Raw genomic sequence first — 25340 nt, forward strand, 5'->3', positions numbered from 1 at the left:
CTGCACCAGAAGTAAAAGGCGTCTATTCTGGGCCGAGACGCATCCGCCATCCAACTTTCATGGAAATCCATTCAGTAGTTTTTGCGACAGACGGGTAAAAATAGATTTTCTCAGTTAATTATGAACATCCTGACACACGGCAACAAATAGTACAAAGACGGTTGTCATGATCACAGCGTTTATTTAGAAAAGCTTTCACCGTGAAATGGCAGACACAGGGACGTCACAATATTCAACAAGTACACCATGTTTTCTTTTTTCTATGCTAGAATTTTTTTTTAAGCAAGTTCATAGAAAGACACATCCACAATTACAGTATGTTAAAGGCTATTTTAGTCTTTAAGTACATGGAAAGAAAAAAACAAACCTTTCTGTCTCAATATCAAACATGCATGTAAGCCAAATGAAAAATTAGCTTCTTTGTTTAGTGAATTAATCACCCCATTCCTTGGCTGTAATGGTCACTATCAGAACTTGCACTGGTTAGTTATCCAGAGAGAGCACAGAATAAAAAAAAAACCAACTAAATCCAGTTTGGAAATGACACATCTGACAGGAATTACAGGAAACACTGAAAAGAAATCCCCAGTTGATTTAGCCGCAGACCCAACTCACAGCATCTTTCTGTCAACACCGAAAATGATATTGCATATTAACCAGAGCTCGTCGGTCAGGAAAAAGCAGGATGTTTGAAAATAGCAACTGGAGGAAAAAAGGGACTTGATATCGGCTCGCACCACAATATCAAATGTTTTCTGTGCTTCGTATGTCACGATGGGCCTTTCATTAAAAACCACTAAGCCACGTCGACTGCTCTGCGCCTCAGCGTTCGCCCTCTCAGCTACAGTGTTTCAGCCTTTTTTTTTTTTGTATCGCTTTGAAAATTGTGCTATACAGTCAAGTCTGCCTGAAGGGAAGGCACCGCTCAGCTCCTCGTTATCAAAAAAAGCAAAAAGTCTGTGGTCTGACACTGAAAGCTGCATTTCCTGTGTCAAAAACAAAGGAGCATTTGTACATGAACACAGCAAGACTGAAAAAAAAAAGATTAAACATTAACTGGCACAAAATGTTTCTTTTAAAAATGTCCTAAATATACAGTTGTATGGCACAGAAGTGGCTTTTTCTCAATGTTTTCACAGCTGCATGATTCTTAGCCCCGTTTGTGATTTTCCTCTATCCTGTTCATAAAAAGGTAGAGGCCTGCAGAGATGACTTTTTAAAGATGTGCACTACTACTCTAACGGCTGGACCGCATCCCTCACATCGCCTCTCCTTCATGTAAAGAAGACAGGCCTCGAGTGTGATGCAATTTCTAAATGGACTCTTGTGAATGCTAATGTTTCAGAAATGCTAATCTGTGCTCTGATTCCTTTATTTTCTGTCTTGTGCATTTACTGTGGTGTCCAGATTTTTTAAATAAAATCTTGGAAGCTGGTACAGGTTTGCGTAAGAGTCACATTCTTGTCATGTTAGAGGTAAAAAGCATCGTGAAAATGACAGGGAGGCGTTTTTCTGATGCGCGGCTTCACTTCTGATCAAGGAATGCGTTTCTGAAATGTAACTCAGTTTGACAATATTGTGAAGATGTATTATCTTCACGGACACACAAACCCCGGCAGTGTCTGTCATGGGCTTTCTTCTTCCATCTAAACATTTTGGGTTGGAGTCCTTGTGCTTCTTAATATTAATATTTTATTAATATCATGGACTTTTTGAATCAGATTGTTGCCAAATATTTGTGGCGAGGAAGCAGCTTGTATTCGTCCTTGGGGTCCTATCAAAGCACTTTGGCACTTTATCTCCCTGCCACCCTCACTCTGATCTCATCTCAGACTGTGGTGACAGACAGCAGGGGGTTGTAGACCTTTTTCCCATCAGCGGACCGGGTCCCATGAGCCAGGAGCTCCTGTATGGTGATCCAGTTGTCCAGGATTCTGCGGCTGCGCTTCTTCTGGCTCCTGCGGTGGCACAGCTCCAGGATGGTGGTGGCTTCCTGCTGGTTTGTTGTCCCCTGCTGCCCTCCACCGCTGCCGCCCTGCTCCCTCTCACGCTCTCTCAGACAGTCCAGACGGCTCTGCATCATGAACTCCCTGCGCCGCCGCTGCTCTCGGGCCTTCAGCAGCTGCTGCTTGCGCTCCTCTTTGCTCCAGTAACGGCCCATCTTCATTTCACTCACAGCGTCGTCGTCCGTGGTCATGCCACTGCGCTCCTCTCTGATCTTCATGGCGCGTGCCTTCAGGAGGCGATCCCTCACGGGCCGCTTGGCCACGTAGCGTGAGCCGTCGCTGCGGATCTTCACCTTCCACTCCATGCGAGGGGAGACGGGCGGCAGCGGAGGAGACAAGGGTAAAGGCACAGCACCTGGAGCCTGGGCAGCGTCTATGCACGTGCTACCCAAGCTCATTGGGCTGGCGTCACCCGTGGTCTCCATGTAGCCCTCCCTGAGTCCACCGAGCCGCTCGGAGGTGGACGGAGACCTCAGCTGCATGCAGCTCAGGTAGCGCTGGGGTGGCTTTGTGTCAGTCTGGCGGCGGGACAGGTAAGGGCTGTTCTCGGCGCTGCATCCACCAGACCTCTCTTTGGGGTTACGTCTCACCCCTCCATCTGACCCACGCCTGGTTCCTGCATCCCTGGACAGGGACCGGACCTTCTCCCTGGGGCTGGATGTCTTGGCTTCAGCTCCTCTCCTTTGAGTGCGAGGAGAGAAGGACTGGTTGAGGTTTGCTTGGATCCCGTCCCCTCTTTCGGCCCTGGCCCCTCGCTCTCTCCGCCCAGTGGACGTTGGAGGCTGTATGAGAGGCTCTGCTCCCTCCAGGCTCTGTGTAGAGGGTGACGGGTACTGTTCATTGACCAGAGGGGTGCTCCTGCAACTTTCCCCTCCAGTGTTGTAGGCACTCGTACTGTCTTTATCTGAGCGCTCCCTCTCTGGGAGCTCATTGATATCTGACAGGGCGTGATGACATGGCTCCTCACCGACCAAAGACCCGTTCATGTCCAAGCATCCGGCTCCTACTCCAGCCCCTGAACCTGCTCCGTTCTTGTCCTCAAGAGGCCAAGCCTTCAGGCAACGCTCCCGCAGCTGCTGCATCTTCTGCGCCCTCAAGATGTTACGACACTTGAACTCCAGGTGACGCAGTTCCTCTTCCAGAAGGGCCATCTCGTGCTGCGTCAGGCTCTCATTCCTGTTCACATCCAGTGAGATCCCCCCTTCCTCCTGTGCTGGCCCCTGACCTCCCAGAAGCATCAGTTCATTACTGTTCTTCTCATAGTAACACTTGATTTCCAGGAGCTCTTTGTACCTCTCACACTCCTCCTCGGTCAACCCGGGCATCATCATCCTCGCAGGATCGGCCATGTAGGCCCTCTCCAATCGCTCCACCTGATCCAGTCCTCCTCCATTAAAGCAGTCCAGCCCCAAGAGGGAGTCAGTGCTGAACTGGAGGTCCTGGGAGTGCAGCCGGGGCGGCGTGTCCCCTCGGCCGGACAAAAACTTGCGCATACTGCCGGGCGTGTTCGTGGCGTTTGTGTTGGAGGCACTGGTGTGGTCGTCTCCCAGAAGGTCGTGCTCTGAAGACTCCTCATAGCGTGTGCTTTCATCTGTACGGCCCACCCCGCTATCCAGCTCCTGGCTATTGCTCAGCACCGTCTGGAGCAAATCAGGTGAATCCCTGTTAATGGAGCGACCGTGGATACCTACTCCCCCAGCTGCAGCGCTGCCCGGTCCAGCACCCAGGAAAGAGGTGCTGTTCTTCAGTCTCTGGCTGCTGGGCAGGTGAACAGCGTTGTCCAGTGGCTCCAGGTCCAGCTCGTCCGGGTCCAACTGGTTGTCATTCTGACAGTTAGAGGTGTATCAGGCACAGGTTGTTGAATTTGGTTGATGGCATTGCAGTCGAAGTTCATCGTTAAAGAGACAAACAAAAGACAAAGGAAAGTATGCGTTAGAATGTTGCCTGAGATTTCTTTCTCTGTTCTCACCTTAATTTGGTGTTTAAAGTTCGGATAAGCGATCCTGGAGAAAGATAGGTGATTGCTGAGTCTCACTGCAAGTCTGGCTGTATTTAAAAGCCTCGGAATGATAAACAATGGTGGCTCAGACCAAGATACCAACCCAAGCTTCGGTATTCAACGACCTTGGAATGAGACTCAACAATCAACTGTGTTTCTCCAGAATCGCTCGCCCCACCTCGTCCGTGTACGTATATACAAGACATTTTTCGTGGCATCACAACTAGTTTGGAAACCTACTGTGGTCTAATATACAACTAACACCAGTGTGGTGTTTTAAAAGTCTCCAGTGCACATATGCTGAGAAATCAGGACTTTTTCAGTGGAGTAGAAGATGTCTTGTGTCCAGCAGAACTTTTAAAATGCAATATATCTGCCAACTCAGGATCACTCCGGGGGAAGAGAAGGATATAAACGAGGTAATGTACTTTCTTGTGGAAAATGTATCAATAAATTATTGATCAAAGAGAAATTTTAACATGTCTGGAAGGGATCTTTAGAAATCATATAACAATATTCTAGGAAATAAAAGAGAAAAGCCACTTTAAATCTACAGTTACTGATTTCATGGGGTTTTTAACTCTAAAACCCAATCAAACCACATTTTTTAACTTTGAATAATGCTGACCCAAACTTTACAACTATCTTAAAAAGGTCCTTTAGGGAAAAGTTTAAACTGTCACTTAATTTTGAGTCTCAGTCCCAGTTTGTAAAACACTGCTGTTATTGGATGACGCCTCCAATCCCCACAAAATCCATTTTCTTACAAAGTTGACCGTTAAACGCCAGTTTAGATTTAGCTTTTAAAATCTAGATTACATTTACCTCTGGTGCGCCAAAACATTACACTCCAACTTCAACTGTGATCCAGAATTAACTTGAGATGGATAGAGCAAAGTGATCAAGTTCCTCAAATAAAACGAAGGGATGGATTTGACTCTGTTGAGTTTCATGATGCCTTTGAATTTCTGTCAAAATATCAGTTTAACAAGGAAACTGTTATTGTTCCATTGGATCACATGTCAACGCTGCTGATGCTTCTGCTCCGATCTTCACTCTTCTTTTAGCTCTGTTTGGCTTTCTACCAATTGAGGGAAATATCTGTTGCTGCTGTAGAGATGCTGCACTCTGTCCACCAGCTCTAACTTCATCTGTCTGGTGTTGAGCAGCTATAATGTTCTCCGATCTTCATGCTGCGATCGAAAACATCTCATCTCAACTCCTTACCATCTTGTTGGAGTAAAACTATTGTATTGCAGGAGATCTAATGTTGAGTGCAGCACACGTGGTGCTTCTCTCTGCCACTAGATGGCGCCAGTGCTGTGTATCTAAAACATCATTTCAATACTCTGCTGCTGTGTGTGAGTAAACTGTGTACAGAGAAAAACAAGAGTTTGGATCTTAATGGACGACATCCAAACATGAGGCCCCTCAAAATCAAACAACAAAATAGATTTTTTGCAAGTCATGTATTCTTAATTAGAAGACGAAGTTTCCATCCAGAGTGCTCCGGCCTTTAGAGATGAACAGTGCTTAATAATTCATGAGCACTGTTGTTGCTTCTCATCTGTTTTTGATTGGCATCCTCGTTTCATAAGCTGGTCAAGTACAGCACAAACACTGGGGCTCGAATTAGTACACAGTTCACTCCTCGGAGCGCAGTTGATCTTGTCTAATTGGTTTGATTTGAACGTGGACTGTGTGCAGGCTTGCGAGGCGGCGTATTGATTATCTTCATCTTCATTCTTATTCTTCAACAACAGCTCCCGTTCTCTCCCTCTCCCCCCCTCTCCCTCTCTCTACGTCTCCCCGAAGACAACAGATCAAGCTTTAATCTCTTGCTTGTGCGTTTTTTCCTCCTATGATCCTGCGTCCTCTCTCACTTGAATCTTAATGTGGGCAGCGTGCCTTCGCAATATAAATCTTGTCAGGTAGCACTTGTGTTCATCTCTCCCAATACAAGGACATATTTAAACACAGGAGAGGTTGTGTGTGTTGTGTGTGTGTGTGTGTGTGTGTGTGCGTGCGTGTGCGTGTGTGTGTGTCTTTGACTTGAACCATTTTAATGAGAGCCTTTTAAATCTGCCCTTTAGCTCCTTCTGTACAAATGCACTCAGCATACAGATTTTTCTCTTCTTCACCATCTCCATCTGCAGCTCATTTTTTTACAATGGTGTGCAGTGAAATTTAATTCAGTCGGGTTGACGTGTGTCAAGCTGCTTGTGTCGAGTAGTTTGCCGGAGGTGTGCTACGGAGGGGCTTTAGGTTTGTGTAACGGTGCCCTCGCATCTGCACGGAAGGTTGACCTTGAGGGGGAACAAAGCGGTTTCACATTAGCGCTGTGTGTACGAGCACTATTTGTCTTTGCCTCCCTCTTGCACTCTATCTGTGTTCTCATCATGTTTTTTTCACCTCTTTGCCTCTCTGCCTCCTTTCCTCATGTCAGCATGCAGGAAAGGAGAAAAGCGGAGCACCTTGCTCTTTCTCGTGTCCCCAATTCTCTTTCCTTTTTCTGTTCTGACTACCGTCTCCCGCCCAATCTCACGACCAGGTGTCCACACAGGAGCGCTATACCTTTCCATACGGAGGCATGTAAGCTTCTTTCTCGCCACATAAAGAGGGAGAAAATGCTTCTTTTTTTTTCTTTAGGCCAGTATTCAGACTAAGCTTTTTGCAGCCCGCTCCCCGAAGACTGCATATCCAATTTCCTCACCTCTATCTCGGGCCGTGCGAGGAGCAGGGAGACATTAGTGCTGTCCTCTCTGGTGAGGATAGCCACCGCCTCCTCTCGGTCCTGGACGTCCACTCCATTTATCTGACGAGAGAAAGAGAGCAGAATAAAATTGAGCTAATGCTAGATAACCAAAGAGGCCTCTACACCGAGGGCCAGGATTCAATTAAACCACTCCATCCAGGAAATAGTTCTTCTTTAGAGCTACAGCGCTGAAAGGAAAGTCTCTCTTTAGCCTAATGGCATGAGTAATGATGTTCATCCTCTTTATTAAGAGGATTCAGAAGAAACGCCGCACTCTTCACAATCTCCTTTAATGTTTAGAATGGAGCTCATTTATTTGTCATTTGTGAGTATGTAGGTTGTAACCCATTCGTGCTCCAAACACACAGAACATACAGAACACCATTAAATTCAGAATAGAAATAAAATAAGTGACTCAGGAAGTTTAGTGTGGATCTTATCAGTAGGCTAAATGAGTGAGTAGGCATTGCAACACGCTCCTGTATGTCTGTGTATCTCTAAAATAAAGAATTTCCTGTTTTCCATCAGTATGATGTCTCATCTTCAGCTCCACTGATGCGCCGCAAAGGATCTATTAGACACATTATGAGTCATTTTAATGAGTCTCTCGTCACTGCTTTGCTGAGGAAACACATCTCCTTTAAGTCAGATTGCATCAGCAGTCTGAACGGTTACGTGGACTTCCCGACTGCTATTGACAAAAATGGATGACTTATAACTTTCTGCAGCTGAACTCGACACGACAGAGGTAATGATGCCAACTGTCTATCCGTCCATCGGCGACCAATATAGAATCTACAGCCAAAAATGTACGTATCATCTTCGATTCGCAACTGATGGTCAACACCTTCATTAAATCGTGGTACAACAAGAAATATTAACACAATTAAATCACTTTCTTTTTGTTTTTTTCAGACTTCTCGTGCCTCGGCTATTGCAACTCGACTAAAACCAATTATATGTCTCATATTGCCCCTCTTCTTTCCTCCCTTCATTGGCTGCCAGTTAAAGGCAGGTTTGAATTTACGATTATTTTAATAACTCTAAAGGCCCAACAGGGTCTGGCCCCCAGTTATATTATTCTGCTAATGACTCCCTAGGTTCCAAATCACAACCTGAGATTTTCTAACGCTCCCTCGCTAGTTGTTCTGAGGTCATGGCTGGTGATCATCAGAGTCGCTGCCCGAGGAGATCACAAACACATGACCTGTGTTTAAATCATTGCTGAGAACATATTTTTATTTAATATCTGACTGTAACATCGGCGCTGTTGTGTTTTGTTTTCATCTGTTTTTATTAGTGTCTATATTTTGAATTGTTCCCCATATTCTTTTTTTTTTTATTGTTGTTTTTTATTATATTTTGTACGGAGGTCCTGAGGGGCCAGTGAGGGTTTTAAATTTTTCTGGTGATCCATTTTCTAGTCTCATTTAAATTGTTTTCTCTCCTGTGTTTATGACTTTAGAACTGGTGAAAGAAGGTTTTCCCTGGATAATACTTTCAGTTCCTTCATTTTTTATTTTGTCTGTGAAAACATGTGAACTGTGTTTTTCCAGGAATGAAAAACGATTTCAAAAGAGTTTTTCCCCAGGAGGCACTTTTTTTTCACGAAACAAAAAAATATTCTGGAGGAAAAACTGTTGTAAGGTTTTTTTTTCTTCTTATGTGAAAAAGTGACAAACTTTTTTTTAATAGAAAATAAAATGTCCCCAATTTTTTTTCTCCAGATTTTCTGTGAAAAAAAAAGTTGTCACTCAAGAATTTTTTTTCTTTTTCCTGAAATGTTTTTTTTACTTGAATTTTTTTGTAACTTGGTGTCACTTATGAAAACAACCCTGTAGTGTTGATAACATGTTTTCATTCATGCAGTAACAGCATATAAAGGAGATCTAGCTCCGGTACACTGGTGAGCACCTGCAGTATTCTGTCTCCTTTGCGGATGCGTCCGTCGATTGCGGCAATGCTGTTTGGGTTCACCTGGGAAAAAAAAGAAAGATTTGTTGAAGTGTACAGAGAACTGCGCGAGACTGAATAATAATTTGATTTCATAAGCGTCTCTGCACCTCTCCTACATATATCCCCAGGTCCTCCTCATCGTCGGTTCTGTAACAAACTGTCAGACCGAGTTTATCCTGCTGCCGGGACTTATACAACTCCACCTCCTGCGGCAATGAGAAAGAAGTTTGAGGATGTTAGATGGAGAGCAGTGGGGAGGATTTCTGTGCCGGAGTCAGACAAGCTAACGGCCTCTCACCTCATATTCCAGCTCATCCTGTCTGTCCACCTCATGCTGAGTGATATCGAAGTAGTCAGTGGGGTCGTAGTACACAGGCTCCATGAAGCTGAGAAGGAGAATATTCAGGACATTGTGTTTCAAAAAAATTGGGGGCAGCTTCAAATGTCAGATGTGTGGACAAAATGGCATGGAGCTCAAACCCAATCACTGTACTCCCACTCACAGTTCATTGAAGAGATACGGCTCCAGAAGCGGTGGGAGCGGAGGGGAAGGCGGAGGGTCGGGCGGGGGTGGAGCTCCACAGGGATGCTGGCCGCTCTTGCCCAGAGTCAACATATGCTGGAAGCTGATGTCCGTCTGAGTGCAGCTGTCCACACAGTCGGCCATGCCCATGGTCACTGGCACCAACCCTCCAGGAGCTCCCGCTTGGCCCGCCCGCCTGCGGGCCCCGCGCCTCAGTATGTTGGACAGGATGGGGTCCCGTATGTCCAGGGTGGGATCCCCGGAGAGGCGGGTCAGCTCCTTTCCATTTACCTGCAAAACACAGATAGTCAAGATCAAATGGTGGAGGAGAAGAAGAAGAAGAAAAGAGAGGAGGGGTACATTGAATTTAAGGAGAAGTGGTGCAGGGAGGACAACTCAGTATCAAGGCACCTCTTGAAATAGTGACAGAATTAATCAGAATTGTGTACGTTGGCAACATTTATCTATTTTCCTAAATGGAAAATTCATGTCTGTGTATGTGAATCCTAAAGTTAAAATGTCCTAAACATTTAAAAACTGATTTCAACATATAACCATCACAAAACCACCATCGCTCTCCACATTAACCAAAGTGCTTTTGGTGCCTAAACCTGACCACAGACTGCACTTTGTACATCTGCCATCCAGCGTGGTTAATAAATATAGAAAACATGGTGCAGCCACAAAATGTAGTCATGATGAAAGTCATAATTAGTGACCATGTACACGAATCCTGTAGATCCTGTTCTGTGACTGTTTCACGAAGTAGCTTTGATACTGAAGAAAAATCACTCTGAATCCAGTTTCACCCACACGAGACAAAGGTGGGACAAAATACCTATAAGCTGATATATCGCACCGCTTTCTCTTGCGATGTTATATATTTATATCTATTGATACATTGCGGCCATAAATCGCTATTTCTATCAAAACACGTCTGACAATATGACTTATGAGAGTCACGTCTTCATACTTCTTAGCAGTTTAAACTTCTGCAAACTTAACTTACACAGATTAAAAAGAGTTTAGTGAGTCGTGTCTTTTCCTAATGAATGATGGTGCATGTTGTGTGTGTGATCTAGAGGCACTGAGCTGAGCAGATGCGTTAAGTTGTCAGGGTGTCCGTCCATCTGCCTGTCCCATTCTTGTGAAGTCCATATTTCAAGAGCGCCTTGATGGAATTACTTCAAATTTGGCAAAAAAAACAAAAAGCGTCGACTTGGACTTCGAGGATGAACTGATCACATTTTGGTGGTCGACAGTCGAGTTCACGGTGACCTCGCAAAGCACAATTTGACGCCTTTACTCACGTATTCATATTATAATTATAAGAACATATTGCTCAAATGTTTAAAAGGATAAAATGGTAAAGTTATGACATTTTATATCCAAAAGTTTAAAAAGTCAGCATCACTATTCTGCAAATTTTCTGGACATAGTTTAGGAACAGCGACTTGACTGGTGCGTGGAGGCAAACAATCTCAAGGCAGTAAATGTAGTTTATGCATTGTTTAATCTTAATTTTGACTACACGATAAATACAAAATTCCTGCATTTTTCTTTATAATTAGTCTTTCTTCTTCCTCAGTGAGATAGGTATCGCGACGTATCGTTATATGACTGAGCAGAATCGCTGTATCGTGTTGGGATCGGCATCGTGGGCGACGTATCGAGAATCACGTCACGAGTTACTCCGTGATTCCCAACCCCACATACGACACAAGAGAAACAGCAGAACGCACAAGAAACAGTCAAGAAGGCTTAGAAAGTGGGCAGAGATATATGTATTGAAAGGACTACATGTATCGATAGATGCTGACACGGTAAGTAAGAGGACGGGAGGAACGCATGAGGGTGGACAGACACACATCAACGGACATAGTTAGTTCACAAAAATAAATCTGCTTCACAAGAACACAGAGAACAGGAGGAGGAACTACAGCTACACACCTAAAACAGAGAAAGACTCCAGTCGTGTTAGTGAACAGACAACTAGGAAAATACACATGAAAGTGTATTTTAACCGTCACAAAGCTATCAGTGTTTCTACAGACACACAAGAAAAAGAAGAGGGTTCTTTCTATCTACAAGGGTTCGGACAGGACACCACAGCAGGCAGCAGAGCAGAGAGACAGTATACTGAGACCTTTAATCGACCGTCGGCTTCAAAAGAGCACAACATGTTGTTTATGTGACCCTTCTGTGGAGAGAGGGAGAGAAAGCAGGTAAAAGGTGCTGTTAGAGTTAATACAACTGTGAATGAATGGAAAAATGAAACAATAAACAATAACAATAAAAAAAAAAAGGCTCCGTGAGAACTTTTTCTCCCGAGGCGGAGATGAAAACAAGTTTCGGCAGTGCATTAGTCTTCAGCGCTTCAGTCCGTCCTGCACGCTCCTCCACAAAACACTCTTATCTTTTTGTGTGGATTAGGACCTGCTGTTCCTGTCTGACGATATATTCAAATAATAAAAAACATGTTCATGTTCAGGAGAAACTAGTTCAATTGTCGCGCGAGGAGAGCTTCACTTGAAAATGCACCATAATGTAATTTGTGCTGAACATCAGGCTTTCAGGGAATTTGACTCGGAGAAATAAAACATTTTCAAGATGAGACGCACAGTATGATTCATTGTTCCTTTTCCGTCTCTTCTATTTGTGGACAATTATTGTTCATTTAAGAATATTCCTCATATGTATACAGTAGTTATCATATGTAGCATCACAATGTTCTTCATCCTGACAAGGGCTGCAAAACTCTGGGAATACTCAAGGGGGAATTTTATTTGATCAATCCAAAAGGGAATTTATAGACAATGAAATTAAAAAGAGACATAAAGCCAAAAACTAAAAGTACGGGACAGTGTACAAAAACAGCAATACAAACAATGGAAAATAAGCAATGCTACAGGAGGCAACCGTGCACCATCGTCCGAAACAATCGCTATCAACAATAATCCTTGCCTAACTTAACAAATTCCCTCTTTCACTGCAGTTCTGCTGAACGCAGGTGCGAACAGACGTCACCGTGAGCATGTTAGCATTTAGCTCGAAGCACGCACGGTTGAATGTATTTAGAGTTCAAATCATTTTCCTTTATTTTCAAATGAGCGCCTGACAACAGTTCCAAGGTTCTTGATTCCATCACAGGAGACAGACGGTCACGTGATGAGAGTCGCAGGCAGCTCCCGGAGCAGGCAGCCTTTCACGGAGTCTCATTCTTGTCGCTGTCCTTGGCTGTCTGCGACTCCACACATCTTCACCACCCCGCTTCATTCTCCCACTGCCTCTCTCTTCTCTTGTCCCCTTCCAGTAATTGCATGTCAAATCAATGTTCCCCTGTGCAGTCAAGCACAAAAACTTTCTCGCCATTTTCAGCCCCTGCTCTCTCTTTCTTTCTTTCCTTTTTTTTTATATATATATTGTGGTTCTCCCTACCACCTCCTCCTCCCCTCTGGTGTAGCCCTCCTCACATCCATTCCCCCTCTCTCCCTCTCTACCCACGGCCACTCCTGCTTCCCCTCTCTTCAGTTTTCCTCCTCCTCCGCCGTGCTGCCTCAGCAGATCTGTCTGCTCCGTCCCTTCTCTGCAGATAGAGACAATTCCTCTTTTTTTTCTCTCCCAAACCTATTTCAGCCTCCCCATCTCCTCGTGTGCTTTCGTCCTTCCTCACACTAATGTCCCCCCATAAATCTTGTCGCCCCTCTTAATGACCCTTTTCTCTTGGAGGCAAATAAGATGCTTCCTCCCTACGTGGGCCTGTTGCCGATGAAGAGGAGAACACCGCGTGGCTTAACATGTGTTAGATTACAGAAAAACACACCTGAACATCTTTCACCAAATTGCTTTTTTTTTTTTTTTATTTCATCTCGCACCTTTCTTGCCAAACAACAAGAGGTGGCTTGTGTTTCATGACCACACGGCTCGGCTCGCTCTCTCTGAGATCAGAGAGTGGCGGTTAGAGGAACAGCTCTGTGGTCGTGAGTGACAGGTATGAATACCAAGCGAGCGTAGAGTAGGAGGGGGTTCTCATTCATTATCAATGAGAGGTGCTGAGATTGCTCTGAAGATGACTTCACGCGGGGTAATGGTTGTTATTCAGCCATTTCTGGCCCTGACCTGATTACACTCTCGCCAAGTGCTGTTCTCTATTATCTCTGGGTTAGTAGGTCGTCACATACGCCCGCTGTTTGTGAGCGACGCGCAAATGATGAAGTTCAACACACGCCACTCCTTGTCCCCCCCCCGTGTTTGGGTTAAGAATGGAATTGAAATTCAGCAACAAAAAAAAAATGAATAGACGAGGCCTACAAAATTCACAGCAGGGGGTCGGGTGGTGGTGATGGTGGTGGTGGTGGTATCAGTGGATGCTGAGGGTGGGGACTAGAGATGAAAGAGATGTAAAGAGTTCAAAGTGTAGAAGATACGGAGAGAGCAAAGGAGCGAAGGGAAAAGGGGAGGTGAAGAGGGGATAATGATGCAGGAGGAATGCAGAAAACAAGCTTTCGAGGAACTGCCGGCTGAATGTAAATAGCGAGCGCCAAAAAAAAACTAAAAACGTGGCTCTGGGTTTCGGCGTTTGTATGTAAACACGCACACAATGGAAGCTCGTGGGAAATCACTAAGTGGTTGATGCATAATTAGGTTTCATCCGGAAGCCCTTTAAAGAGCAGATGAATCTTGTGCACTGTACAACAGGCTGAGATGAGAAAAGGAGGAGGAGGAGGGAGGAGAAAGAGGAGGAGGAGACGAAACTCTTATACTCAAAATACACACAAACATCTTTATCTGAAATAAGTCCTGATGGTGTGTATTCCCCCCCCCCCAACACACACACACACATTTGGATTTATGTGGATCTCCACTGTGCTCATGCTAAAAAAGCTCCTGCATGACCGATAGCCCCACATATTGAATTCCACTTGTTGGGTAATTGATTTTTCTCATCTCCCAGGGCCTTGAAGGCTCGAGCAGTCACCTCAGAGAAATCAATTAAATCTGGAGACGAGCTGACCTACTCCGGCTGTAACCCCTGTTGTTTGATATCGCTGGGCTTATTCAAATGGACGAGCAGGGCCTATTATAAACTGATAACAGTGGGAAGATATTGATTTAAAAAGGCAGCTCGAACAGTTCTTTGAAGCGATGGCGACGAGGCTAACAAGCCTCACTGGGAGTACGTGCACACATCAATATTCAATACATTCATCAGTCAGAGCAGCAGATGAATTACAGGCCGATTTGTGTTATTGGTGGACGTGGAGGACTGCCCGTCTCAGACCACGCGGCCTTACAATCATCTGCCTTTCTTTCTGTCACTCTCGTCCCGTTTAAACCAGAGATGAGCGTGACATCCTGTCCGTCAGCATCCTTCTCGACTCGTCTCCCCGCGTGTCAGCCGCATGTCTGACAAGTCAGGAGGGGAAACAGGAGGAACTCGACAGACAATTTCAGCCGTGCCCAGACACGTATCATGAAAACACCAGCCTGTATCTCGCCTGGGAAATCTGTGTTGACATGAGAAGAAGCACACAGCCCCCCGAAAAAAAGGAACGCGCAGTCTGACAGGTGATCATTGTTAAATAGACAATAAGATGTTTTTAAGTCGTGTTAAAAAAAATGATCATCTGAGGAAGAGATGTTGACAAGCTAAACACTGATTATCAAAAATAATAACTGTTAAGAAAAGTGTGTGTTTTTTTCTTTTCGTTGACAATATGGGACTAAAATGTTATTTGTGGGCTAATGGATGTTCAGAAAGTTTCTCCGATTATGCGTTTAGTCTTTCTGTCAAAAGTGTGAACCCTGACATTTATTGATGTGAGCAGATTCCCAGAATCCCAGGTGATGCAGAATCAATGACAACAACATGACGGCTTCAATGCAATGGGTCGGGTCGGACACAGCTTTTCTAAGGATTTGGCAGAAAGGAGAACATAAAGAAGGGGAACAGAGAGATGCCATGTGGCTGTTAGGTGGGAAGAATACAACTATCCAGACAAACACTTTGGTAGCATGCTAGCTTGTGTTAGCTGACTGTAAGTTCTAATGTAAATTCTGCATATACAGCTGCTAATGTTTAGTTAATGGTGTGAGGCAGTCAGACAAGTGAATTTGTGGATTTGCAAGCAACTGATTGATTAGATTTGGATCTATCTATCTATCTATCTATCTATCTATCTATCTATCTATCTATCTATCTATCAATCTATCTATCTATCCATTTTGACAAAAGTTGGTTAGAATGTAACAACATTTCATTGACCGAACTTGACTCAATGGTTTTGAGTTGTTGTCGACAACAACTCAAAACCTTGATGGATAAAAGTGACTTACATGTTAGTAAAACTAAAAAGCATTTTTTGTCAAAAGTTTAAGACTAAATCAAAAACTGCTGCCAAAATTAACACTAACTACAATGTGAGAGTAAAAGCAAATAAAGAAAAGATATCAAGCTTTATTTAGCAGTATATAAACATTTAATAAATGGTTTATAATATTCCATGGTGTGTTTTTAAGCAGGTATACTTTCTTTTAAGCATTGATGTTGTTATGAACAAAATCTAGCTCCTCGTGTGAGCCTCCACGAAGCTGATGCATAATCTCAATATAACACAATACAGTTTTGAACCTTATTAAACTCCTTATATCAGCTTAGAAATACATAGTGATGTGTTATAAATGATTTATTATATGTTCAGTGACTGCTTATAGATGCTAGAGAGGGGCAGTTGAAGCAAAGTGGTGCTGATGGAGTTAAAGGAATAATGGGAAACTATATTTGGGAGAACTGTATCATCGGTGAAAAGCAAAGCGGCGAGGCTGGACAACAAAACAGACAGAATAATGGGAAAAAACTGGAACGGAATATAATACAATATAATGCTCAGTGTGTGGTGCTATTGTGTTTCTTCCGGTCCGGTTTATATGTACAGTGCGTTCACGTGTGTGAGGTCTCTGTGTCACTCACACTGCAGAGGGGCCGTGAATGAAAACGAGGCACTTATCCAGCTAATGTCCGCTGGTCATTTGGAGCACGTATTGATTCTGGGCCTGTCAGCATGTTTTGTCGGCCGTCTTTGTGAATAAAAAGCACGTTCCGATTGTTTAATGACGCCCGGTTGCCATGGAAACAGAGTCCTGGTTTACAGGGACGAGGGGGAGAGAGAGAAAAAAGAAAAAAGAAGGGAGCGGCTGAAGGACTCGGAGAGGGCCAGAGGTTTACTGTGTGTGCGCGGGTCAGGGGCCGCAAAATGTTTTTTAAAAGGCTCAGAATGGTTTCATGTGCGCCTAAGTCTGTAATTCATCAACCTAACGACGATAGGGCTTTTTTACTCGGGGCTATAGGAGGCAGAATTGATCAGAAAACATGCCAATGGGTGTGTAGCTGCCACCAGTGTGCAGCGTACGTGTAGCAGAGGCCCCGATGTATTATGCATGAATTTTATTCCTTTGGCAAGAGAGGCAAGTGTTTTGATATAGTCAAATTTAACAGCCTGATGTAGCTGTAGGCTGTTTAATGCACTATTTTACTGTCTAAAGACGGTTACTCAGTAGACTGCATCTAATTGGAAGGTGTGATTAAACATGTTAGTTAAAGGGAAACAGCTCAAAGCCGCAAAAACCCACCAAAGGGAAAAGGCGTGAAATGTGGGGAGAAATGTAATTATGTTTCCTCTTTTATGATGTTTCTTTATGATTGCACCTCCATTTTTTACTTGGCATGATCTTCGGATTAATCAGCCATCTGCACAGCATGAGCTGCTGTGTTTGTAGTCATTATATGCAATAACTGAGATTGTATTTTATAGAAAAAAAAACACCATGCAGTCCCTAATGACTTGGCAGCCTTATGTATTTTCTAACCCTTTTTTTTAACTTCTTTTACCAGTGAACAGAAAGAAGCTCATGCTCCTTATATTCTCATTCTACTATTGAGTCTGTCGAAAGCCAAAGGCTGTGGCTCTGGTTCAGAACCCCATCTGCGTTTCTCCTCTGTCTCATGCTCCCCTGCTCCCCCGCCAGCAACGTTGTTTCAGGCTTACCAGACTACAATATATGCAGACTCGCTGCTCCACCGCCCCAAAAAGTCTCTGCTGCCTCTTACACAACCGCCACTCACGCCAGAGCTTTGCATACGACATGACGTCTCTCTGCATGCTTCAAAATCATGCAACACATCTCCTGCCGTCGCCACGCCCGTCTGCAAACCACGTGCAGGTACTTCTGTCTGTCTGGCAGGGCCGCGAGCGTACCTGGGATGAAGGAGTTCTCCTGGGAGCAACCCTTCAGGGGCACGGCTGACCTCACATCGCAAAAAGATCAGTGGAGAGATTTGATTTTCACTTTCAAAGCCGCTGACCTGCATGCGGTCAGTGTCATTACTGCTGACCTCTGTTAGATAAGGTCACTGATGATGGAACGTACCATCCTGCTCTGGTTTTATGATCACTGCACAGCTTTTTTTTTTCTTCCAGCACTTCACCCCCCCTGGGAGGGAGTCGAGCCTTTCTACTCCCTCCTGCTCTGCGAAGGGTTCAAATCACTTACTTGTGACATCTGAGGGCAAACGGCAGGAAAAAAAAAAGACTTGGAGAGAGAACAGCTGTATGACTTTCCCTCCCTGTGTCATTTGACTTAACTCCATCTCCCTCCTTGACTCATTACCGTTGTGGGCTCTCTCTCTCTCTCTCTCTCATGTTCTCCCCTCTCTTGGCATCGCCTCTGGCACCAGATGCAGCCCAGACTCCGGCGTGCTACAGAGACCCAGCTGAGGCTTTCCGCTGCCACAGATACTAAAAGTGTTGCGCTGCATACCCATGAGCGCCGAGCATTTCTCATGCTTAGTAAGCGTGGGACTTATTCTGGTCACTGCGTGTATCATGGAGCTTTCCTTTAGGCGAGCCAGGGGCGGTTCTGGGGGGGGGGGGGGCCAACAGGGGCCAGTGCCCCCGTAACTCTGAGTATGGACCCCCCTGTGGCCCCCCCAATAGGGAGTCTGCATCAATAATACAATGACAGATTTCTTAAAGTGATTTTTGATTTTGAAGGGAAAGGCAGAAACAAAGTGTCTCAGCAGTTTACTACCCAATCAAAAATGTTGAAATTGTAAACGCTGTTTTAAGTCCCATTTATCCCGTTTCTGAATGAGGAATTTGTCTTTTTTTCCCGGGTTGTATGTGCCCCCCAACAAAAAAGCTGGTCCCAACCTGGCCCCCCTATTAAAACTGGTCTAGAACCACCACTGAGGCGAGCTCACTCACATACAGTCTGTGGTCCCAGTTGGCAGGTTGGTGCTGAGGCTGTAACCGTGGCAACCCTTTTCTCTCCCATAACAGTTTAGCCCGGCTTTGACAAACCCCATCCATCCTGCTGCTGCTGCTGCCTCCGTGGCTGTGCACCACTCCACTTTTCTCCTACAGCGTACCTCTCGGTCTTACTCACGCACTTTGCCTCGGCTCCTCTTCTGATTATAATCATTGTAATCACAGTGGAAGTATCATTATCGTAATTATCAGCGGTACCATCTCTGAACGACTGTTTAAATACAGGAATGAATGGCCTCGCTCAAGAGGTAGAAAAGTGATCCCCGCTTGTTTTTTCTGGGCTGATTTATCTAAAAAAAAAAAAAAAGAAAAAAAAGAAAGAAAAAAAAGTTCAAGTGTGTCATTTATATTCAAAATCTGCACAAAAGGCAGCAAAGGGGGTGTGAAGTGTCACATTATCTGGAGCTCGAGTCCATCAGTCGCATTTAATGGGTTCGCTGTTTTAAGTCACCTGATGAATATTTAATAATTGCTCAATGCCACGTCGTCACCATGGTTTATTTACGCGATGCAATGCCGCTCGTGTTTTGACTCGTTCAGTAACGAGCTGCCCGCACAACTTCCACCATCCTTAACATCTCCACGCTAAATATGCAGATCTGATTATTGGGAATTCAGTACGGGAGTGGTCGGTGATTAAATGAGTGTGCTCTTCTGTTCACTTCTGTGTGTTGCTGCAAGAAGGAAGACATTGCCATTACACAACTGTTGTGATTGTCACTCGGCCGGCAGCATCACTGTGAGAAACAGGGGGCCGAGTTAAGACAGAATGGTAATAAATGATGAAACTTTAGAGAGGAGTGCTTCTACCTGAGGAGTGACAGATGAAGGCAGATAAAGAGAAAGGGGGGAGAGGAGACTGAGCGCTCACCTGGAACATGACCCTGTATTGCTCCTCGGGCTTTTGAACCACACACATGTTGCACCCCATTGTGACTTCTGACCGGGCGCTGGGCTGCGCAAATGCCCCCGACTTGACCACTTCTCACTCCAGGACTCTCTTTCTTGAGGTCTTTGTCTGTGGCGGGCGGGAGAGAGCCCCACCCTCGCTCACCAGGGTTGTGGTACACTACACTACTCCTCCTCCTCAGAGCAGCACATCCCTGCTGAGGATGGAAACACTGTTTATTTGGGTGTGTCGCTTGTTCTCCTCTTCCTCGCTTTGCAGTTCAAGTGTTGTAATCCAGAGCGAATTCAAACGCGGGGAGAGTTTCAGAGCTGCGAGTACGGGTGTGTGTTTCTGTCTCCATGGCAAGGAGGGGGGGAAAGATGTCCAGTTTGGCTGCAATCTTGGAGAAAGGATGTTTAAAGAGTCCTGCTGGTTTGTGCTTATGTCATCAGGTATATTAGGCAGAAAACAGTGCTGGTCTTGTGACCATCCAGTGTACTTCCTGTACCTCGCCTCTGTTGTTCTAAAACAACTGCAGTGTTGAGCTGCTTTTCCCAGCAGAACTCCAGCTGAACGCCCCCACGCTGAGTCTTTCCCTCTCCCTCAGCAGCACACCTTCAGCGATGCTCTCTGAGTCAAAGTAGAAACAAAAAAATGCAGCTATCAAACAACTTGCCTCGGTCCTGTTCCTCTCTGCTGCTCACCGCACAGAGCTCACCACCTACCGAGCCCTCTGCTTTCCAGGATCGCTGAAGGGTTGCTGAGTGTTGCTGCCGAGACAACTTCTCCCGAGAGTGTCGCTCAAGTCTTTCCACTTCGGAATCAATGCAGTTCTTTTTTTAAAGGTATTTAACGGAGAAGGCTGGGTGGTGCGAGGTGGTGCCCATTACTACTATTAAGCGCCTGCTGTGCGGCTAAGATAAGCTGTGTGCCAGAAATACAAGCCTATGAACGCACACACACACACCTGCACTCGCATCAAGACAGGCGCCTCTTTTTGTCATCTACAAGTCTAACTACACACACAGGCTGCCAAATTTCCTGTAACTGTCAGCAGAACTGCCGCCAGCGGAGGAGTCAGTTCTCATGCTGCCTCTCCAAATAACACGAGACATGTAAACAACGCACCCTCAAAGTGTGGGCTGCGTTGATCTGATCCGTCGTCAGATATCACGACGTCTGCGAGACCATCGATTCTCTGAGCCGCAGCACACTCAGCACTCTGGCCGTCGGCTTCGAGGCTGAGACAGAATGACGGATTATAAATTAAATAAGTGACCTCTTAAGCTGAGATCAGACAAGACTCCGGACTGACTGCGTGGTGAGATCGATATCAAACCAACTCAGGGATCAATTGGATTTTGTGCTGGCTCGGGTTGGCGGGGAAATCGAGATTGTTTATCACAAGTACCATCAGCGTTTGCCTTTCATTTTTCAATCCGCCTGTTTATACTTTCAAGCACGCCCAAACTTGTAATCTCGTGCTTTCAACATCATAATCATCCAGCTACTAGAAATGGCCTCAGTCTATTTATGTGAATGTCCCACTTCCTCTAAGATTAGCTCTCAGTCTGCATCCCCTCCAGAGTAACCTGAATAAGAAGGGGAACTAAAAAAAAAAAAAAAAGAAACTCTGCATAATTTCCTCAGCTGTCCCCTCGCTTGCCCTCTCGAGTCTCATTATGTTGGTGAGACCTTTATCTTTAATCCTTCAGTGAGAACTTGCCCGGGTCTTGTCTGAGAGGTCCATCGCTCCCCGTGTTGCTGCCAGCGACAAGGTGTTAGAGCTGCTAATCCTCATTCAAGGCTCCACTACACCTGTATCCCTTCCAGAGGCGGTGTAATCCCAAACTCTGGCTCCTAACACAAACTGCGCACACACACACACACACACAGGACTTACACTCAAAGCTATCTCCGCTCGGTGAGAGGCACGATAACTTGGGCGACGTTACAGCTCAGCTCTGCAGATCGAGCTACAGCGACATTGGAGGTGTCAGACGTGCTCAGCAGGCAGGTGCGCTCCACCTGTCACCCCCTCTCTCCATCCCCATTTCCTGCCTATCCCCGATATACCTCTAATCTACCACAAGCACCACTCCTACATGATGACTGGAGTGGAGTGGCTGGGATCATCCGCTGCATGTCATGCTGTCTGTGGCACAAAATGACGACTAATGCTGAAAAAAAAAAACTGCCTGTTTTTTCTTCTGACCGCAGGAATTAAATCCACGAAAAAGTTAGTCCTCCTTCAGTCGGCGGCAGGGGAAAAAAGGGAAAGTGGAGAGTGGCAGTCAGTGGGTCCATGTTTTAATCCTCCTTTTGTCCTCTGGCCATTCTCGCTGGAATATCCACAGGAGGGTGTTTGTGCTTAAGAAAAGAAATGATGGGAAATAAAAAAAACCATGGTGGGTACTCCAGGTGGTTGGTGTTGAGCAGAGTGCGGCTCCTGTCTCAGGTCAGTGATAAATCACCATCAGCAGCCCCACAAGATGAGAGGAATCACTAACGGCTGATTGGAGGATACTACTTGGCTTCTCCCACCCCGTCGGGCGCGACGGTAAATGCACTCCCCCACTGCAGCGGGGAGGGGGGGGGGGGAACACAAAAGGCGGTTGTTCCCCAGTGGTGGAGGCAGCCTGCTGATCTGTACGCTGCACTACTACTACAGCTGAATCTGCCTGGATGCTCTCTCTCTCTCTCTCTCTCTCTCTCTCTCTCTCTCTCTCTACCCCACCATCTTCCCTCTCCTCCTGATCCAGGGCTGGGCTGCTGCTCTCCTTTTCTAGTCCCCCCTATAATTTTTACCCACACCTCATTTGCTACCCTCTCCCTCCCTCCCTCCCTCCCTCCTTTACTTTATCCACTCCCCTGCCCCTCTCTTCCTTTTTTTTTCTGCAGGCAAGAGAGAGCGAGCACTGGAAAGCCAGCTGCATACTGTTCGAGCAGGACGGGACGAGGTGAACCAACCACAGCCGCATAAAAGTGAATGAAATATCAAAAGGTGCACGTGCAGGGGGAGCGGGTCCACTCGCCTCGTGCATGTAAGCAATTCCATGTCACCTTGACTTGTTATGAGATGGTATTAGAAAAGAAAAAGGATGATTGCACTTTTTTTTTTATACCAGTAAAATAAATAGATAGCCTACATTTAAGAAAATTGCCCAAAGCAGCAGGTAGAGAGCTCATGACTGGCTGTGCATTTAGATGAGCTTCTCTGTGCCACTGAGGAGAGGAGAGGGGGGGGAGAAAACACAGTGGGGGGATATACAAGAGGGGAGAAAAAAAGCAAGTGAATAACAGGTGTGACAGGATGAATTGAAAGATACGGAAAAGAGCCAAGAGAGAGAAAAATGCAAATGACTGTGTGGGAGAGATCGGCGGAGGAACAACGGCTTTTCTGCAGTAATCAAAATGACCTGCTGGGTGTTTGGGGGGGCTGGGGGGGGGGGGGGGGGGGGGGGGGGGCAGCGGAGGCAATATGGAGACATTTCATTTTAAGTATCTGCCCAGCCTGGGAGATATTTATGAGTAAAAGACCCCTCTCTCTCTCTCCACGCACAGTCTCTCCACTCTGCTCAGCCAGCTAATTTTCAATTTAAAAAGAAAAAAAAGAAAAAGAGGGGCTTTACTGGCACTTTTTTTTATTTATTTTTTTGCTGCAGTGCTGCTGCCAAGAAGTACCTCAGGGCAGGAAGAGGGAGAAGAGAGTCCACAGGGCAGGAAGGATTAGAGAAGCGGATAGCGATTAACTAAGGAGAATTTTTTTGCTTACTACCTTTTCTACGTGGACGCTGCCACTAAAAAAAAGCTGTCAGTTTCTTATTTTTGTCCATACTTATGTGCTGGAGCTCTCCCGGCTGCATCGAAGAGTTATTCATCAGCTTCCAAGAAATAAAGAACAACTGTCACTTGCAGTTTTTCTGTGTTTATCCGTTGCTCCCTCCCTCTCTCTCACTCAGACACACGCACACACATACACATTTTCAACCTCCCCATTCACTATAATCCACTCTGAAACAGGATTTCATGCTTGCTGTGTCTGGTTCAACAGGCTTACACATATTTTAGCCTATCTCAGGATGCTGCAGAGCCCTCTAACACTGGATGCCACCCCACACGGTTAACACACTCACTCACGCACGCAACAAAACAAACACAAGGACAGATTTCTCCTTGTCTTGTTTTGTGTGCTGCACTCCAACTTCACTCAACCCACCCCAATCTGTCTGCCTCTGATCTCCATCTCAACACGAAAGGTCAGGGGAAAATACTTGGAAATATCAAGTGGTGCGCAGAGAAGTGGAGTTCATCACATCTGGACTGACAGATCCACCTTGCACAGCTCAAGTCGTGGTCTGTTTCAAGTTTAAATACCAGCGCTTGTCATCTCACATTATCTTGAACTTCCTGCATAAATCGAGGGGGAACGTAGCCCGGGGTACTCTCCGCTGACCTCCACCTTTTGTTTGACATCAGTGCACCTCCACAGATCTCCACTGACAATGAGTCATGAACACACACAAACGCAGAGCAGGAGCTGAAAGACGTTCGCACATCATCAGTGTTCCTGTAATATTCCACAAGTCTGCGAGGTGCGCATCACTAAAAAGGCATGAGAGAGAAGAACTGAGAGCTTCTGCCTGGCAAAAAAAAAAAAAAAAAAAATGCTAATGGAAAACATTATGCATACATGAGTGGAAGTAAAAGAGGGTAGGATGCGCCGCGTTTGACAAAAGGCTCGGCAGAGAAGTTTTACAAGGGAAGAGAAAAAAAAGGTGGGGGGCGAACAAGGGTGAGATTAAAGAAAATGGAAGCGAAATATGTTCAAAATAAAAAGGCAAAGAACTCTTTCTTTCCAGTGTGGCTTTCCTTTTCTTCAGAGAGAGTGGCAGAGGGGAGGCAGAGGGTTGGAAGCAACAGAGCACAGAGCGATGGACTACAGGCAGAATTTTAACAGTGTTCTCATTATTTATTTACTGCTCGGAGGAAAAAGACTGCCAGTACATAATACACTGCCGAGAGATCCATATTCTAGGTGTGTATTTGCATAGGTGTGTGTGTGTGTGTGTGTGTGTGTGTGTGTGTGTGTGTGTGTGTGTGATGTGCCACATCTTAGTCAAGGTTATGACTGACAGGTCGTGGAGAACGACCCCTCGCAGCAGCTTCATTCACATTCTGCAGAAGTCACTGAGTGTGAAAGCTATTTCACAGAGGAAACGATGAGGGGCCGGCTGCCTTGAAGCGGCACTGAGACGGCATGAGAAGGGGACTTACACAGACTATAGACTGTGGAGAGAGGGTGATAAATGACAGAGTGGTGGAGAGCGAGAGCCAGCGTGTGGACGGAGAGGAGAGGAGAGGTGAGCGTGTCTGATCGAAAGCTGAGTGGAGGAAACTTTGGTCAGCAGAAGCACCTGCTAATCAGCTAGATGAGGAACATGGATTCAACACTGATGTGCACCAAGAGAATACATGAGAGCAGACACGGTGCTGCTGACTGATCACCTCTTGCAAAAGCAGTTGATCCTGATGTGTTTTTAATTAGATAAAAAGCAACGCCTTGCTGCACTCTTTGTGGATTTGTCAAAAGATATTAAAAAAAAATGTTTTGACTGCTTTCATATGGTCTTTCTGGCAGAGATCAAACAGTTTGTTTTGGTGAACAGAGCCACAGTGACCACCGTTTAGTTAGAAAATGCGCCACATTTGCAGCCAGGTAAAGGCCGCAATCTGCCGCCTTGTCTATGTGAAAGGGAGGTGTCCTATTCCTTCTTTCCTTAAAAGCCGCCACTGGGGTCGGCGTGAACATGTGACATGATGTGAAGCACAAAGTTGGGCGCAAACAGTGACGTACAACATCATGCGTCGGAGGAATATTTAGCC

The 25340-nt window shown here is 45.5% G+C and overlaps 1 protein-coding gene across 3 annotated transcripts; it reads right to left on the reverse strand.

The window, feature by feature from the left end:
• Positions 1–164: 164 nt before the first annotated feature.
• LOC115585247 (PDZ domain-containing protein 4-like) lies at positions 165–22195 on the reverse strand. 3 transcript variants are annotated; one of them, XM_030423485.1, is made up of 9 exons: positions 20180–22195; positions 19437–20084; positions 11386–11439; positions 9220–9530; positions 9015–9102; positions 8824–8922; positions 8675–8737; positions 6719–6820; positions 165–3832 (listed from the first exon to the last, which is right to left on the reverse strand). In XM_030423485.1, exons 2-9 carry the CDS (start codon positions 19494–19496, stop codon positions 1829–1831), a joined length of 2781 nt encoding a protein of 926 aa, XP_030279345.1. In that variant the 5' UTR covers positions 19497–20084; positions 20180–22195; the 3' UTR covers positions 165–1828. The 3 variants fall into 3 exon arrangements, with proteins under 3 accessions (XP_030279345.1, XP_030279344.1, XP_030279346.1); XM_030423484.1 differs by having other exon boundaries at positions 19437–22195; XM_030423486.1 differs by lacking the exon at positions 11386–11439 and having other exon boundaries at positions 19437–22195.
• Positions 22196–25340: the final 3145 nt, after the last annotated feature.

Source organism: Sparus aurata, chromosome 7 (assembly GCF_900880675.1).
Source record: "Sparus aurata chromosome 7, fSpaAur1.1, whole genome shotgun sequence".
Taxonomy (NCBI): domain Eukaryota; kingdom Metazoa; phylum Chordata; class Actinopteri; order Spariformes; family Sparidae; genus Sparus; species Sparus aurata.

Excerpts from the sequence above, each read along its gene's own strand:
- LOC115585247 (XM_030423485.1), bottom strand. The coding sequence starts at position 19,496 with ATGGGGTGCAACATGTGTGTGGTTCAAAAGCCCGAGGAGCAATACAGG. Across the intron at positions 11,440-19,436 it reads AATACAGGGTCATGTTCCAG|AAGGGTCACATAAACAACAT; the intron begins GTGAGCGCTCAG and ends CTCTCTCCACAG. Across the intron at positions 9,531-11,385 it reads AAGCCGACGGTCGATTAAAG|GTAAATGGAAAGGAGCTGAC; the intron begins GTCTCAGTATAC and ends TGTGTTTTGCAG.